This window comes from Heterodontus francisci, chromosome 3 (assembly GCF_036365525.1).
Source record: "Heterodontus francisci isolate sHetFra1 chromosome 3, sHetFra1.hap1, whole genome shotgun sequence".
Taxonomy (NCBI): domain Eukaryota; kingdom Metazoa; phylum Chordata; class Chondrichthyes; order Heterodontiformes; family Heterodontidae; genus Heterodontus; species Heterodontus francisci.
In genome coordinates, this window is record NC_090373.1 from 31,904,287 (window position 1) to 31,922,943 (window position 18,657).

At 42.7% G+C, this 18,657-nt stretch overlaps 1 protein-coding gene across 1 annotated transcript in view; it reads right to left on the reverse strand.

Moving 5' to 3' along the window:
• LOC137366750 (pecanex-like protein 1) overlaps nucleotides 1-18,657 on the reverse strand; it is a 329,693-nt gene that overhangs the window by 139,238 nt on the left and 171,798 nt on the right. Inside the window, exons 18-21 of the mRNA XM_068028407.1 lie at nucleotides 18,414-18,506; nucleotides 11,745-11,895; nucleotides 3,028-3,169; nucleotides 1,319-1,496 (exon numbers count right to left, since the gene is read on the reverse strand). Of these exons, the coding sequence (XP_067884508.1) occupies nucleotides 1,319-1,496; nucleotides 3,028-3,169; nucleotides 11,745-11,895; nucleotides 18,414-18,506 (564 nt within the window). The remainder of the gene's footprint in view (nucleotides 1-1,318; nucleotides 1,497-3,027; nucleotides 3,170-11,744; nucleotides 11,896-18,413; nucleotides 18,507-18,657) is intronic.

The following is an 18,657-nucleotide window of genomic DNA, read 5'->3' on the forward strand; positions in this document are numbered from 1 at the left end:
TATTCACCATCATATTCCACTACACGGACTATTCACCATCATATCCCACTACATGGACGATTCACCATCATATCCCATTACACGGACTATTCACCATCATATCCCACTACATGGACTATTCACCATCATATCCCACTACACGGACTATTCACCATCATATCCCATGACATGGACTATTCACCATCATATCCCACTACATGGACTATTCACCATCATATCCCACTACACGGATTATTCACCATCATATCCCATTACACGGACTATTCACCAAAATATCCTACTACACGGACTATTCACCATGATATCCCAATGCAAGGAATATTCACCATCATATCCCATTACACGGACTATTCACCATCATATCCCAATGCAAGGGCCATTCACCATCATATCCCATTACACGGACTATTCACCATCATATCCCACTACACGGACTATTCACCATCATATCCCACTACATGGACTATTCACCATCATATCCCACTACACGGACTATTCACCATCATATCCCACTACACGGACTATTCACGATTATATCGCACCACAGGGACTGTTCACCATCATATCCCAGCACACAGACTATTCAGGACCATATCCCACCATGAGGACTATTCACCATCATATCCCACTACACGGACTATTCACAATCATATCCTACCACATGGACTATTCTCGATTATATTGCACCACACCGACTGTTCACCATCATATCCCAGCACACGGACTGTTCACGATCATATCCCACCATTGGGACTATTCACCATCATATCCCACTGCACAGACTATTCACCATTACATCCCAACACAGGGACTATTCACAACCATATCCCACCACAGGGACTATTCACCATCATATCCCAGCACAGACTATTCAGGACCATATCCCACCATAAGGACTATTCACCATCATATCCCATTACACGGACTATTCACCATTATATCCCACTACACGGACTATTCATTATCACATCCCACTGCACGGACTATTCACCATCATATCTCACTACATGGACTATTCACCATCATATCCCAAATCAGGGACTATTCACCATCATTTCCCAACACAGGGACTACTGACCACCATATCCCAACACAGGGACTATTGACCATCATATCCCATTACACGGACTATTCACTATCATATCCCACCACAGGGACTATTCTCAATCATATCCCGCCACAGGGGCATTCACAATCATATCCCACCACACGACAGATTCACCATCATATCCCACCATACGGACTGTTTTCCGATATACCGCACTACTATTTGTGTGTTCAAGGACTACAATAACACAGTGTTTCTGAAATTACTCGCCTTGCTGAATAAGATTGACATCAGGAAGAAATCCAACAAAAAAGTCTCGGAGATGCTGCTGTAGTCAAACTGGAAGAAGAGGACTGTGAAACTCAGAGTTATGTAATGGTACGTTGGATTACAGAAGGATGAGCGCAGCAGCTTCATACTGGCCACCGTCATCATTAAAACATCGCAGCTGCAATGCAAAGTACAACAGTAATTAATAAATGCAGATAATACTGGTTGTTCTCCCATGGGCTGTAGTCTACAGGTGTGACTGGTTTAGCCGGTGGGAGTAAATTGAACCAGGGTAATTCAGGCGCTACTTTAAAGTCATATAGATTATTCATATATTTTTATTCTAAGCTCGTATGTTCACATTTTAAATGGAGTTTGCCTATGTAAACTTGTCACGCTATATTTGCACCATCCCGCCAGTGTTGACGCTGCAGCATACGTATCAGCTGCAGAGAGGACGTAAATTGTAGTGTGATAAGCTTACACAGGCAATTACAATTAGAAATCCAAACATGGGAATTGATACTGTAAAAAGCTAAAAGGAACTGCATGCAGATGCAGCATTTTTAATACAATATAGATTATATATGAAAAGGTACATTTTGTGATTTGTGATTGTGCACATTTTCCATTTCTACCATTTTGTTACACCTGTGTGCCACTTGGCAACACCTGAGAAAAGTCTCACTTAACCTTCTTTTAATGGTTAAAGTCTACCCATCTGTACCTTTCAGTCTTCCCAACACTAGGAAGCACTGTGACACAAATCACCCAGGTTCAGCTCCCATTTTGTTTCTCTCCTGATTTCTGTGTGTTTCCCCCTCTGTCTCCACACCTGGGCAGGTTGGTTTGTCGATGTTTATTGTTTCATATCTTGAAGTAGAAGTGGTGCCACAGAGGAGAGTGATGTGGTCAGCAAGGTCAAACATGGTCACGGGATGACACTGGATAGCTGTGATGGCATCCTGTCTACATTATAAGCCATTCCCTAGTTGAATGGTAAGTCCCTGTCTCTGTTACTCTATAACTGAGGTGCTTGACACCGAGACATGATCATTTGCCTACAGTGTTTACTTTTTTTTTTAAATCGCTGGGGGTGAACTAAAACAAGGAGCTGACCACGTGTATAATTACAGGCACAAAACCCCCCAAGCCAACAGTATGCTACAGTATGTTGACACTGTACTGCACCTTTACAGAGAAATTACAACATGCAAACAGAACACTCGGTCCAACCAGTCCATGCTGGTGTTTATCCTCAACACAAAAAGTATCCTAATCCCATATGCTCTCCCTATTCCCATATCCCTTCATCCCCATTTCCTTCAACTATCTACCTAACCTATCCTTGAATGGTCTCTGCTTCAATCTTTAATCCCAGTTGCACATTCCACAGCCATGGACTTGATGGGCTGAATGGCCTCCTTCTGTGCTGTAAGTGATTCTATGACCAACAACCCTCTGTATATTAAAAGTTTCTCCTACTCTAATGCACTTTCCCAGAGGCTAGTGGACCTTTCTGGTTATGTACAGTCAAACTGCACCAAGATAAGATTGGGTAAATAATTCAAAATGGTTCACAAATGCCCTCGTTGAAATCGATTAACCATTACTATCAACAAAGACACAGTTAAGAACCATTAAAGGCAGTTAATAAGTTTTCTAAAAAATAAAATAAAAACAAATAATATAAATGTGTAGCAGCTTACTGTATGCCAAGCTTCTTGTGACTACTGAGAGAGAAAGCATCGTTGGTGAGTGCATTGAGCACGACAGCTGGGTAAATGACGTACTTCTCCAAACACAGGAGCCAAACGTACAATCGCTCAAACCACATTAATTGGGCTGCATCTGGAACACAAAACAACGAATTATATAGAATATAAAGAAGGCACAGACACACTGTTTTTGGTTATGGAACAAAGGTGAGTGGATGGAGTTAAAACACAGATCAGTCAGGATCTAAATAGTGGAACAGGCTTGACAGACTGAACGGCCTCCTCTGTTTTGATGATTTCAAGGGGCTCAGATGATGGCTTAAATGGGGAGGCAGTGTTATAAATGTCATATGGAATTCCAGACTGTTGATTTCTTCCTCTCTTTGTTAAACACACTTTGTCAGTGCTTGCATAACATTGTATTTCAGGTTGGGCGCTCTGCACTTGGAAGGTGAGGAGGCAAGAAACCAGCGACCAACTCTGCACTCTGATTTTCGACTTTATAAGGTGGGTTGCAGTTGGCACCTTGGGTCAGATCTCCCCTACTCCTACCCCACCTTTAACTGCAACATTTTGGTTCAAACCCAGCCCAGCCCAGGCCAATGGCCTAGATAAAAGTCGACCCTTTCAACTAGCTCTAAAGCTTCTACATAAATTGTCTTCATCCAGTTCCTACTGAGTTGAAGGCCTCTGCAGAAATTTTTGAGTTGCAGGTGCTGTCGTTTGGATGAAACGTTAAACCGAGGTTCTGTGGATGTAAAAGGCAATATTCAAGAATAGCAGGGGAGTTCTCAGCCAATATCTATCCCTCAACTAACATTACTAAAACAAAATATTTGTTCATTATTGCATTACTGTTGTTGGGACCTTGCTGTACGGAAATTGGCTGCCACATTTCCCTACATTGCAATGGTGACTACACTTCAAGAAGTACTTGATTGGCTGTAAAGCGCTTTGGATATTCTGAGCACTGAAAGCAATATATAAATGCAAGTCTTTCTTTCATCCTTCATGTGAGATCTGTGAGTAGCAGCAGCACTGGGCACTGACCCTGGTCGGTACAGCTCTACTCCTTAATCTCTTAATGTGATGAGCCATCAGGATACAGAGGATTTCATCTCGAATGAATATTGGTGCTTGAAGGATTTTTAATATGTTTTTGTTGTAAATGCAAATCTAAATCAACAATTTAATTTGCAGTCTACTTCACAACCTTTTTAGCATATTTTCTGAGATCTGAAGAACTCTGTTTAATTACAATCATGTTTTAGCTCCAGGTGATGTATTGCTTTAATTTAAGCCCCATTTCACATTCAGTGCAGTTACTAGGCATGAAGGTTTTAATTCCCTACTATTGTCTCGATGCTCAAGCAAATTAAGTTCCACTCCTATGTAACCATATACGGTTATAAATGCAGCAATTCAGAGGCTCTTGTCAAATCATTTTCACACATCATTTTCAATGATCATTATCACTTTCAACAAGCAGAAATGTGCATTAAATGCAGACACATTATAACAGCCAAGAAAATATTCATAATTGAAACAAAGCCAGACAGTTTCTAACCAGATTTTGCTTCATACACCATGTAAACTTGCACAGTGATGCAATGTTTTGCAGGATATTCTCATCACAGTATCTTTTAGCAACAAAAACTTGCATTTATTCAGCACCTTTAACTTGGTAAAACACCACAGGAGTGCTTTTAAACAAATTTTGACACTGAGTCACGTTAGGAGATAATTGGGGCAGATGACCAAAAGCTTGGTTTTAAAGAGTCTCTTGGAGGAGAGAGAGGCGGAGAGGCAGCGAGGTTTAGGGAGGGAATTCCAGAGCTTAGGCCCTAGGCAGCTGAAGGCCTGGCTGCCAATGGTGGAGCAATTACATTCGGGGATGCTCGAGAGATGAGAATTGAAGGAAAGCAGAGATCTCAGAGGGCTGTAGGAAGTTACAGAGATAGGGAGGGGCGAGGCCATGGAGGGATATGACAAAAGGATGAGAAATTTTTAACTTTAACACCAATAATCCCTCAATGTGTACAAATGATTGACAAAGCCACGGCTGGTTATAACTGATATCATTTGAGCCGATTAATAACTTGCATTGCTGCAAAAGCACACGCGAGGGATCAAATAAATTTAGCAGGAGCTTTGTCGGCAGAACAATGAGCGATATCAAATAACAAATTAAAAGGAAAAACATTCATCCATTTATGAATTATTAATAGTACACTGCTCCAGTGCTGTTATTTAATGCTAATGGATGTACTCAGGCTGCCCAACTCTCCCACAGAAATCTGAGATGGGAGGTCACACACTGGTTCAGCCATGTAATCTCCCATCTCTTTCCCTGTGCTGTTCACTCCTGCAATTTCTCTCAAAGTATTCAACAGAAAAGAAGAGAATGGAATGGAGAGGGAAAATACCAGCTCCCATGGCAGGATGGCCAGCTTTCTACTGCCACTACAGGTTCAAACAGGGCTGTCACCTCCCTGATAATCCCCACTTATACACCTGTCCCTTACACTCACCTTGATAATTACTGGAATAGTCCCACATACACACTTGCCTCTTACACCCTTCGAATATGAAAGTAAACTAGTGAGAAACATAAAAACGGACTGTAAAAGCTTCTATAGGTATGTAAAAAGGAAAAGATTAGCAAAGACAAATGTGGGCCCATTACAGGCAGAGACAGGGGAATTTATAATGGGGAATAAGGAAATGGCAGAGAAACTAAATAAATACTTTGGGGGGAATTTTATGCTGGTGGCAGGGATCTTGATGTCGGAGGTAACCAATGCCGAGATCCCCGCGTTGCCTCTTTTCCAGAAGGCCAGCCAAATTTAGTCCAAATCAGGTACTTAAGTGGACAGCGGAGGGCTTTCCATAGGATTTAAGACCCTGTTGACAGAAGTCCCGCCCACGGAGGTGGTGGCTGCTGCTGCAGGTGCAACGACCAGAGGCCGAGGAGCATTGTAGAACGAGGCCTCAGGTAGTTCAGGGCGGGAGGAGTCCTGCGTGGGGGTCACCGGTGGGGGTCGGCAGCAAAGGCAGGGTGCTGGCCCTCAGCAAGCCCCTCCATTCCGGATACCAGGTCCCTCGCTCGGGCACTAAGTGCCTTTGTAAAATGTAGGAAAATGTAGTTGGTCTGATTAGTAAGTTTGCGGACAACACAAAGGTTGGTGGAGTTGCAGATACTGATGAGGATTGTCAGAGGATACAGCAGGATATAGATCGGTTGGAGACTTGGGCGGAGAAATGGCAGATGGAGTTTAATCGGACAAATGTGAGGTAATGCATTTTGGAAGATCTAATGCAGGTGGGAAGTATACAGTAAATGGCAGAACCCTTAGGAGTATTGACAGGCAGAGAGATCTGGGCGTACAGGTCCACAGATCACTGAAAGTGGCAATGCAGGTGGATAAGGTAATCAAGAAGGCATACGGCATGCTTGCCTTCATCAGTCGGGGCACAGAGTATAAAAATTGGCAAGTCATGCTGCAGCTGTACAGAACCTTAGTTAGGCCACACCTGGAATATTGCGTACAATTCTGGTCACCACACTACCAGAAGGATGTGGAGGCTTTGGAGAGGGTACAGAAGAGGATTACCAGGATGTTGCCCGGTCTGGAGGGTATTAGCTATGAGGAGAGGTTGGATAAATTCGGATTGTTTTCACTGGAGCGACGGAGGTGGAGGGGCGACATGATAGACATTTACAAAGTTATGAGTGGCATGGACAGAGTGGATAGTCAGAAGTTTTTTCCCAGGGTGGAAGAGTCAGTTACTAGGGGACATAGGTTTAAGGTGAGAGGGGCAAAGTTTAGAGGATGTGCGAGGCAAGTTTTTTTACACAGAGGGTGGTGAGTGCCTGGAACTTGCTGCTGGGGGAGGTGGTGGAAGCAGGTACGATAGCGACGTTTAAGAGGCATCTTGACAAATACATGAATAGGATGGGAATAGAGGGATACGGACCCCGGAAGTGCAGAAGGTTTTAGTTTAGACAGGCTTGGAGGGCCAAATGGCCTGTTCCTGTGCTGTACTGTTCTTTGTACGAGGGCACCCCCACCCCGGAGCCACGATGCAGCCCGCATGGTTTTTCCTAGCATGCTTTCCATACGGTGACAGGGCCACCTGCTGCACAGGTAATTGCAGCTGCGACAGGAAGAGGCCCTTAATTTGGGGGTTAATTACCCAGTTAAGGGCCTCAAGTGGCGGCAGGGTGGGCAGCAACAACAACCCCAACACCATCCCACCCAATTTTATGCTCTCCCCACCTCCAAACCCACTGTGGGGGAGAGCATAAAATTCCACCCTTTGTGTCTGTTTTCACGGAGAGAGATACAAAAAAAACTCCCGGAAATACTAGAGAACCAAGGGACTAATGAGAATGAGGAGCTGAATGAAATTAGTATTAGCAAAAAATTAGTATTGGAGATATTAATGGGACTGAAAGTTGATAAATCCCCAGGACCCGATGATCTATGTCCCAGAGTGTTGAAAGAGGTGACTGTTGAGATAGTAGATGTGTGGGTGACTATCTTCCAAAATTATATAGATTCTGGAATGGTTCCTGCAGATTGGAAGGTAGGAAATGTAACCCCACTATTTAAGAAAGGAAGGAGAGAGAAAACAGGGAACTATAGACTTGTAGGCCTGACATCAGTAGTAGGAAAAATACTGGACTCTATTATAAAGGATGTTATAACTGAACACTTAGAAAATGATGGTGGGATTGGGCAGAGTCAACATGGATTTACAAAAGAGAAATCATGTTTGATAAACCTGTTGCAGTTTTTTGAGAATGCAACTAGCAGAATTGATAAGGGGGAACTGGTAGATGTAGTATGTTTAGATTTTCAGAAAGCTTTTGATAAGGTCCCACACAAGAGGTTAGTAAACAAAAATAGAGCACATGGGATGGGGGGGGGGGGGGGTGGTGGTGGTGGTGGTGGTATATACTGGCATGGATTGAGAACTGGCTAACGGACAGAAAACAGAGAGTAGGAATAAATAGGTCATTTTCAGATTGGCAGGCTGTGACTAGTGGGGTACTGCAAGGATCAGTGCCTGGACCCCAGCTATTCACAATCTATATCAATGATTTGGATGTGGGGATTAAGTGTAATATTTCCAAGTTTGCTGATGACACAAAACTAGGTGGGCATGTGAGTTCTGAGGAGGATGCAAAGAGGCTTTAAGGAAATTTAGACAGACTAGGTGAGTGAGCAAGAACATGGCAAATGGAATATAATGTGGAAAAATGTGAAGTTATCCACGTTGGTAGGAAAAACAGAAATGCACAGTACTTCTTAAATGGAAAGAGATCGGGAAGTGTTGCTGTCCAAAGGGATCTGGATGTCCTTGTTCATGAGTCACTGAAAGTTAACATGCAGGTACAGCAAGTAATTAGGAAGGCAATGGTATGTTGGCCTTTATTGCAAGAGGATTTGAGTACAGGAATAAAGATGTCTTGCTGCAATTGTACAGATCCTTGGTGAGACCGCACCTGGAGTATTGTGTACAGTTTTGGTCTCCTTAACCAAGGAAGGAGATACCCTATATAGAGGGAGTGCAACAAAGGTTCACCAGACTGATCCCTGGGATGCGGGATTGTCCTATGAGGAGAGATTGAGGAGACTCGGCCTCTTTTCTCTAGAGTTTAGAAGAATGAGCGGTGAACTCATTGAAGCATACAAAATTCTTACAGGTCGCGACAAGGTGCAAGATGGATGCTTCCCTTGGCTGGGGTGGTCTAGAACCAAGGGATAGTCTCAGAATAAGAGGTAGACCATTTAGGACTGAAATGAGAATGAATTTCTTCACTCAGAGGGTGGTGAATCTGTGAAATTCTCAAACCCAGCGGACTGTGGAGGCTCAGTCATCGAGTATGTTCAAGACAGATCAATAGATTTCTAGATATTAAAGATATCAAGGGATATAGGGATATTGCAGAAAAATGGCGTTAAGATACAAGATCAGCTATGAACTAGTTGAATGGTGGAGCAGTCTCGAGGGGCCGAATGGCCTACTCCTGCTCCTATTTCCTATGATAGATACTGGGACAGTCCCACTTATGCACCTGTCTCTTACAGTCACCTCAATAGATATCAGGCAGTCTCACTTACACATCTCGATAGATACTGACACAGTCTCACACACACATCTCGATAGATAATGGGACAGCCTCACTGACGCACCTCAATAGATACTGGGACAATCTCACATACACACCTCGATAGATACTGGGAGTCTCACATACGCAACTCGATAGATACTGGGACAGTCTGACATACAAACCTCGATAGACACTGGGAGTCTCACATACAAACCTCGATAGATACTGGAGCCAAAATTTTCCCACTCTCAGCAGCTCCGGGGAGGATGAAGTGGAAGCGGATGAGGACTCCGATCCCGCTCTGCGCCTCCCAGCCACCGGCATCACATGCGGGGCAGCCAATTAATGGCCCTGCGGCATCTTTGTGACTTGAACGGGCGCACGCAGGCGGGATGCTGCGCAGTGGTGGTGGCAGGGCCACATCTGGAGAAGGCTGCTTTAAGCCCTTTAGAAAGACTTACAGCATTGAAATGGACCAGTTGATTCTTATCTGACATCAGAGGAAGACAACTGGTGCTTCCTGTGGAAAGTTTACAGGAGGATATCAAGGCTCTGCGCCTGCAAGGATTGAAGGAGGACTGGCAGTGTCCAGGAGCAGGAAAGAAAGAGAGAAAACATGCAAGCTGCAGAACAATCACCAGTAATGGAAGGGAGAAGTTTCCACACGGCCCCCAGATTTTCTGAGGAATCACTGCAGCTGCTCCTCCAGGCGTTAGAGGCGAGGCGGGAGGTCCTCTTCAATCCAGATTGCAGAAGGCAGTCCTCCCAAGTGACCAAGAGGGCCTGGCTGGAGGTCGCGGAGGAGGTCAGCAGCCGTGGCGTTGTAAGGAGGACATGGCTCCAGTGCTGAAAGTGGGTCAATGACCTGCTTCACTCTGCCCGGGGAAGGGGCATTCCTCATTCATCTCATTGTTACTGTGTCAAGGGAGGGTCTCTGTGTCTTCACACTGCAAGGTGGGAACCCTCTATGATCATTGCTTGGCTGCTGCTTTGCATTGGGACGCAAGATGGGCAAGTCTGAGATGCACGGTGATCCAGAGGTGTTCAAGTTGGACACTGCACTGGCATAGCAGTGAAATGCAACATCAAACCCTATGGGTGAGTGTGTGAGATACCAACTAATATGTCTAAACTAAGTATTTTTGTTTAAATAGGAAAACAGGGCACATAATGCCCGAGAAGGGTCCCGGACGGGTGGTGGCGTGGCCAATCAGGCATACCTTACCAGAATGGAGGAGGATGCCTTGATGCTAGCAGGGGAGGACGCGCTGTAACAAATGGCGAGGCCAGTGGACCTGGCCAGGAGAGTGAGTGACCCATTATGTGGTGTAAGAGTGTATGGGGGTGGGGGGGGCGGGGGGGCGGGGGGGGGGGCGGTGGTGCAGGGGTGTGGTGATTGTCTAATGCACTGAAGTGTGCTCTCAAAAGTTGAATCACACAGATGTGGCCAAAATGCAGTCAATAACATGTGTTTAAGTCTGGAATGCTGATCAAACAAACAAGGGTCTGATGAAAGGTCACTGACCTGAAACATTAACTCTGCCTGTCTCTCCACTGATGCTGCCAGACCTGCTGAGTATTTCCAGCAATTTTTGTTTTTATTTCAAATTTCCAGCATCTGCTGTATTTTGCTTTTATTTTAGTGTCGGAATTTCCTGATAATCGGTTTTCTCACACTTCATGTAAGAAAGAGGGACAGGTTCACTCGAAAATGACCGACCAAGGGTTGATAATTCAACTATAAAACTAAACAAGTTAGAATGATGGAATGATACAGCACAGAAGGAAGACATTTGGCCCATTGTGACAGTGCTGGCTCTTTGCAAAAGTTTCCAATTGGTACCACTCTTCTGCTTTTTCCCCATCGCCTTGCAAATTTTTCCTTTTCAAGTATTTATCCAATTCCCTTGTGGAAGTTATCATTGAATCTGTTTCCACTGCTCTTTCAGGCAGTGCATTCCACAATTGACTGTGTCAAATAATTCTCTTCATCTCACCTCTGGTTCATTTGGCAATTATCTTAAATATCTGTCCTCTGGTTACTGACCCTCCTGGCAGTGGAAGCAGGTTTTCCTTATCTATTAAAACCCTTCATATTTTGAACACCTGTATCATATCCTCCCTTAATCTTCTCTGCTAGGGAGAACAATACCAGCTTGTCTAGTCTCACCACATAAATGAAGTCCCTCATCCCTGGTACCATTCAGGTAATTCTCCTCTGAACCTTCTCTAAAGCCTTGACGTCCATCCTAAAGTGTGGTGCACACAATTCTCTAAGTGATTTATAAAGATTTAGCATAACTTCTGAATTAAAGGGGGAAAATAAAGGTGTGAAAACAGTTAAACTCTGTTAACACTTTCAAAATTGATCCAAATACGCAGGTCAAAGGTCAGGGCAGTTTCAATAGTGTCATTTTTCTTGTTCACCCAATTACCCCTTTAATTATCTGACAATGAGAGGTACCAGATATTTTGTTGTGAAGAAAGAATACACAAATTTGACCTCTATTTCATTTCTTGCCAGATTGATAGATATAATATGAAATATATTTATACTGTGCTGTGCAGCAGTTCCTCTGTTACTAACCTTGGACTTCAAACTGTAGATATTCCTTTGTTTTAAGCACAGGGTGTGCAAAGCAGAACCACGGAACTTGTGTGCGGAGTCGAGGGAGCAGGTAATGTGTCAGGAATCCTACTGTCCCAGCTAAAGCATACAGCACAATACCAAGAAAGGGCTGGAACCAAGAAAGATGATTAATTAGAATCAAGAGGTGGCTGTTAAAATAATCCAAAAGCAATTCAGAATCTGCAGCCAAACTTTAATGGGTTGTCAGCTTTAAGAATCACAGGCTCTGACCTTTGTTTTATATTTCCTCAATTATTTGGATTGATTCCTGTTGAAATTATACTGAATGATGATCCTGGAAGAGAGCAGCAAACCTGGAAGATAATGATGCACCACTGTGCTTGTTGACCTACACTGACTCCCGGCCCAGAAAATTCTCCAATTTAAAATTCTTATCACCTTGGTACGTTGCCTCCCTGTGCCAGAAAGAAGATATCACCAAGTGGGTGCAGGGCATTCTGCGAGGGGAAGGGGAACAATCAGATGTCATGGTCCATATTGGAAACAATTATATCTGTAAGAAAAGTGTTGAGGTCCTTCAGGCAAAGAAAAAGAGCTAAGAAAAAGATTAAAAGACAGGACCTCAAAGGTAGTAATCTCAGGATTACTCCAAGTGCCACATGCTAGTGAGTACAGAAACAGGAAGATGGTGCAGGAAAATGCATGGCTAGAGAGGTGGTGCAGGAGAGAGGGTTTCAGATTCTTGGAGCATTGGAACTGATTCTGGGGGAAGGGGCATTTTTACAGGATGGACTGGTTACATCTGAACAAAGCTGGGACCAAAGTCTTCACTGAGAGGTTAACCAGGGGAGGGTTTAAACTAATTTGGCAAGAGGAGGGGAAACAAAAATAGCAGAAAGGGGCAGAAATGAGAGCAGAGGACAGAAAGATATAAACAGCAGCAAAATTAGAAACATCCCAAAAATTGCAGGAACCAGATTGAGGAAAATAGCAAAAGTGACAAAGGAAATATTAAATTCCATAGTGTCAATGTCCATAGAGTAACTAATAAGGTTGGTGAGCTGCAGGCACAAATCGTTACATGGAATTATGATGTGGCATTTACAGAGACATGGCTCAAGCAAGGTTAGGAACTGGTTATTAATATTACTGGTTACCAAGTATTCAGGAGCAATAGAGAAGGAAAACGAGGAGTGAACGTGGCAGTATTGATTAAAGATGATGTTACAGTACTAAATAGAAAGGATTTTACTATATGGTTCTAGGACTGGATCTATTTGGCTTGAGTTGAGGAACAGAGGGACAGCTATTATATTGTTGCATGTTTTTAATCGAGTTCTAAACAGTGAGAAGGAGCTAGGTGAGCATATTTCACACACATGTAACAAAAATAGAGTTGTAATATTGGGAGATTTTAACTACCCTAATATAGAATGGGATAAACAGTGGTAAGGGTAAGAGAGAAGAGGAACTTCTGATACATGCACAGGAGAACTACTTGATCAATATATCTCCAATACAGCAAGTAAGGAAGCAATATTGAATCTGATTTAGAAAGTGAAGTGTGTTACAGTAGGAGATCATTTAGTTAACAAGGACCACAACATAATTCGATTTAAAGTAATTATGAAAAAAGACCAGAAAATATCAAAGGTAAAAATGCTCAACTAAGGAAGAGCTAAGTCCATTGATTTAAGAAGTGATCTAGCACAGGTAGATTGGAAAAGACAATTGCTGGGTAAAGTAGTAATGGAGCAATGGAGGGCAATCTGGGAAGAGATAGCTCAAGTGCAAACCAGGTATACTCTTTTGAGGGGAAATAATAAGAGTATCCAAAGCTAATATGCCCTGGATAACAAAGGAAATACAAATTAAAAGAAAACAGATAAAGGAGGTTTATGACAAATGTCAGGAGCAAGATTCAGTTAATAACCAGGAAGATTATGGGAAGCACCGGAGGATATGAGAAAAGATTAGCAGACAATATTCAATTGTACCCCAAAACATTTCATATAAAATGCAAGCAGTTTGCTAGGGAGAAGGTTGGGCCTTTATCAGGACCCAAAGGGAAATCTCCATTCAGAAGCAGAGGACATGACAAGTATTAAATGAGTGCTTTGCATCTGTCTTCACAAAGGAAGTGGATGCTGTGATGGTTACACTAAAAAAGAGGGAAGTTATGAACAGGATAATAATAGATAGAAAAGACGTACTAAAAAGATAATAAATACTGTAGGTTGGTAAGTAATCTGGTCCATCCCAGGTTGCTGAAAGAAACAAAACTATAAATAGCAGAGGCACTGGTCATGTTTCAATCCTCATTGGTTACAGAAGTAATGCAGAGGACTGGAGGGTTGTTAATGTCCTAGCACCATTCAAGAAAGGAAAGAGGGATAAACCAGGAAACTACAGGCCAATCAGTCCAACAACAGTGGTGGGGAAATTATTGGAAACTATTATCAGCGACAAGATAAATTTTGGAAAGATATAGGTTAATCAAGAAGAGCCAACATGGATTTGTTAAAGGTAAATTTTGTCATACTAATTGATGGAATTCTTTGAAGAAGTAACAGAGAAGGCTTTTCAAGGTAATGCAGTAGATGCTGTATATATGGACTTCCAGAGGCATTCAACAAAGTGCCACACGGGAAGCTTATTAAGAAGATGGAAGTTCATGGAATTAAGGGAAAAGTGGCTCATTGACAGGAAGCAAAGGGTGGTGGTGGAAGACTATTTTTCAGACTGGGAGGTGTTTTGCAGTAGTGTTCCTCAAGGGCCAGTTTTGGGTCCATTAGTCTTAGCAATTTATACAAGAGCCACAAAGAGCCAGCATAAGCACAATGAGCCAAATGGCCTCCCTCTGTGCAGTAAGTTTCTATGTTTCTATGATCCTTGTTCAAATACCTCCATGGCCTCGCACCCTACCACCACCCTACCCCCATCTATCCTCCTCCAGCCCTACAACCCTCAGAAATCTCTGCATTCTTAAAACTCTGACTCTTGCGCGACCTGGATTTTCATTGATCCAACACTGGCAGCTGTGTCTTCAGCTCCCAAGGCCTAAGCTCTGGAATTCCTTTTCTAAACCTCTCTGCTTCACACCTTCTCTACCCCCTTTCAGTGGCTCCTTAAAACCTGTCTCTCTGACTAAACTTTCAGTAACCTGCCCTAATATCTCCTTCTGTGGCTTGGTGTCAAATTTTATTTATCATGTGAAGCCCCTTTGGACATTTTACTACTTTAAAGGTGTTATACAATGCAAGTTGTTGTTCTACAGCAGTGCTGTCCATTACATTAACCACTAGCCACATATGGCTAATTGAAATCCAGATGTTGCTAACTGGATTTCTGATTAACAAATAAAAATGAGTAATAGACACTGTCCTTGGGTGTGTGATCTCTATACTCATAGTTGCATATGACATATACCTTAACCTTTTTATTTGTTTGTTGGTAAAATGATAAGATGAAAACCTGAGTATGAGCATTTTTTGATTATTATGAATGCTTTATTTCCTTAGTTACTGAATGGTGGTAGGTGTTTAAGTAAATATACACGTGAAGTACATTTACCTGTATTGTGTGTCTTCTACTAAAATTAGTGCATGTGGCTGAAAGCTGTCACAGTCGCCATACCTGTGGTTAGTCAACAATTTCTACTGGACAACACTGGGTTATGTTAACCAACTCTCCAGAATTATCCTGGAGTCTCCAAGAATTAAAGATTAATCTCCTGGATTCTTCTGGGAGCAACTCAGGAGGAAAAATGATAAAATCATTCAAAAAATGATTTTCATCTTTGAACATGGGGAGACGGCTGTTTGACTGACAATCAAGTATCTTCCAATCGAGTAAAGAAGGGTATGTTCGCTTTTCAGTTGGCTATGTGAAGGCAAGGCTTTGTGAGGATGGACACACTGGGCAACCAATGGCAGGAGTGCAGGTGGGGTGGTGAGCGTGGAACACCGCAAGATGGACTAATGGCCAGAGTGCGAGGGTGGGGTGCGGGTTCATGTGGTGAAACCGCCTGAAATATGTCCAACTAGAATTGGCGACCTTAGTGCTGGTGCAGTGTTGCTGAGCTACAAGACACAGCAGCAAGGAGGGGGACCTGTGTCCTAGATTGTAATTCCGCATCACAGATCATCTGGGTGAAGCTCTGACATTTCTTCACAGGCCAAAAGGGAAACTGGAGGGTTAGTCAACCTAACAACAATCCCAAAGCAAAATCCTAGGACCAGGTCATTAGTTGTCCTCTCTCAGGAAATGGTCAGTGCTGCTGAGGAAATTAAAACCATACAAAAAAAAGGTAAAAAAGTGAACTTAAAATTAACCTTGGGGGCTACATAAAAATATTTGCTACATTAAGGGGTCAATTAAAAGTCTCTTTTCTCATTCAAGAAAGGGTGTTTTTTTTTAATCTTTCATGGGATGTGGGTGCAACTGGCAAGGCCAGCATTTGTTGCCCATCCCTAACTGCCCTTGAACTAAGTGGCTTGGCTAGGCCATTTCAGAGGGCAGTTAAGAGTCAACCACATTGCTGTGGGTCTGGAATCACATGTAGGCCAGACCAGGTAAGGACGGCAGATTTCCTTCCCTTCAATTCCAGACCTTTTACTATGAATTAACTGAATTTATTAATTAATTGAATTTAAATTCCACCAGCTGCCATGGTGGGATTTGAACCTGCGCCCCCAGTGCTTCTGGATTATTTAGACCAGGGACATTACCAATACACCATTGCCTCCCCTTGAAAGCCTTAGAGAGAGTGCAGAAAAGATTTATAAGAATGGTTCCAGGGATGAGGAACTTCATTGATGTGGATAGGCTGGAGAAGCTGGGACTGTTCTCCTTGGAAAAAAGAAGATTAAGAGAAGATTTGATAGAGGTTTTCAAAATCGTGAGGGGTCTGGACAGAGTAGATAAGGAGAAACTGTTCCCACTGGCCGAAGGATCCAGAAGCAGAGGGCATCGATTTAAAGTGATGATTGGCAAAAGAAGCAATGGTAACATGAGGGAAAACTTATTTAAGCAGCGAGTGGTTCGGATCTGGAATGCACCGCCTGGGAGTGTGGTGGAAGCAGATTCAATCAAAGCCTTCAAAAGAGAATTGGATAATTATCTGAACAGAAAAAATTTGCATGGCAACGGGGAAAAGGCAGGGAAATGGGACTAGGTGGATTGGTCTTGCAGAGAGCCAGCATGGATATGAAGGGCCAAATGGTCTCCTGTGCTGTAACCATTCTATGAAATGTGCAACCAATGCTACGCCCAGCCAATCGGGAGAGACAGCTGTGATAAAGGTCACAGGTCACTAATTATTGACATCATCACCCAAGTTCACTAGGAGACAAAGGAATATACAACTTGCCATTAACAGTAACCTCGAAGTTCTGTCCTTTGTATTAGGAACATAAGAACAGGAAGAGGCCATCTAGCCCTTGGAGCCTGTCCCACCATTCAGTTAGATCACGGCTGATCTGTAGTTTAACCCCATTTACCTGTCTTGATTCCGTAACCCTTAATACCCTTAACTAACAAAAAATCTATCAATCTTGTTTTGAAATTTTCAATTGACCCCCCCTCATCCCCCACAGACTCAAGAGCTTTTTGGAGAACAGAGTTCTAGATCTTCACTACCCTTTGTGTGAACAGATGCTTCTTGACATCACCTCTAAACAGCCTAGCTCTAATTTTAAGATTATGTCCCATTTCTGGACTCCCCCACCAGAGGAAATGGTTTCTCACAACCTGCCCTATTGAATCTTCTATATTCAAGGAACGTTCTTTTTTTTTAAACCCTAGGCTAATACTGGTGAGGATGAGTTATTGGAATGTGCATTCAATGCAGTGATGGAAGCAGATGTTTGTGCTCTTGAAATTTAGGGGCACAAGGGCTGGCTGCATTACAGAAGTAAGTATGGAGCGTTCCCAGGGCAGACGCCAAGTAAAGCTCCCTCTACTCTATAGAACCACTTTCTTCATTTATTCCGACCTCATAACGGCAGCTTCTACCAATGTATGATTTTCCATATTCAACACTTAACGTGACCAGCTGAGTCAGTTTTTGCAAACTTAAGTCTTGTGCCATAACTGACATCTGTTCGAAATGGGTTAAGAGTTGAATATTCATTTAAGACACTTGCCGTTGAAAGAGAGCACCTTTCAGGTCAATAGGGCTGGCCTCGATTCTAACTCAGTGGAAACGACAACAAAATGACAAGGTTCCGTTGAACCACTCAGCTCAAAAAGGGGCCATTTTTAACATTTTTATTCAATGGACTGCTGTCAATTTTTAAAAATAATCTTTCAGGAACATTTTGATTAACATTGGGCTGTTTAATCTTGTGTCAAGTTATGCTGTTAAATACAAGAGAACTCCTTTGATAAATGTTATAAAATGCTAATGCCCTGATTAAGAGTTTTTGTCTTGACTGTATAGTTTTGCAGGTTCTTCAATTTAGCAAGTGGAATTTTCACCTCCTGTGCTGTGAGCAGAAATGGTTCAAGCATGTTCAAGCATGTTGTAAAAGATCTTCATGGTGCTAATTTCAACAGAATTCAATTGATCCTTTTTTTAAAAAAAACATTAAGCTGTAACACATCTTGCCAAAAAAAAAGCTGAAGTGCCAATATGGAAGAACAATAGTCAATGCAAACATATACCTTCAAAGAAAGGAAAACAGTAGTCGCACTGATTGCGAAGGTTAGAAGGGTAATGACTGCACACACAATAAGATCGGACTTCAAGATTTCTCTCTGGAAAGACACAAATACATTATTGGCATTATTCCAATGGGCAACCAAAACAATTCCAAATGTTATTTTTAAAACCTATTGAACAACATAAGAACATAAGAAATAGATGCAGGAGTAGACCATACAACCCTTGAGCCAGCTCCGCCAATCA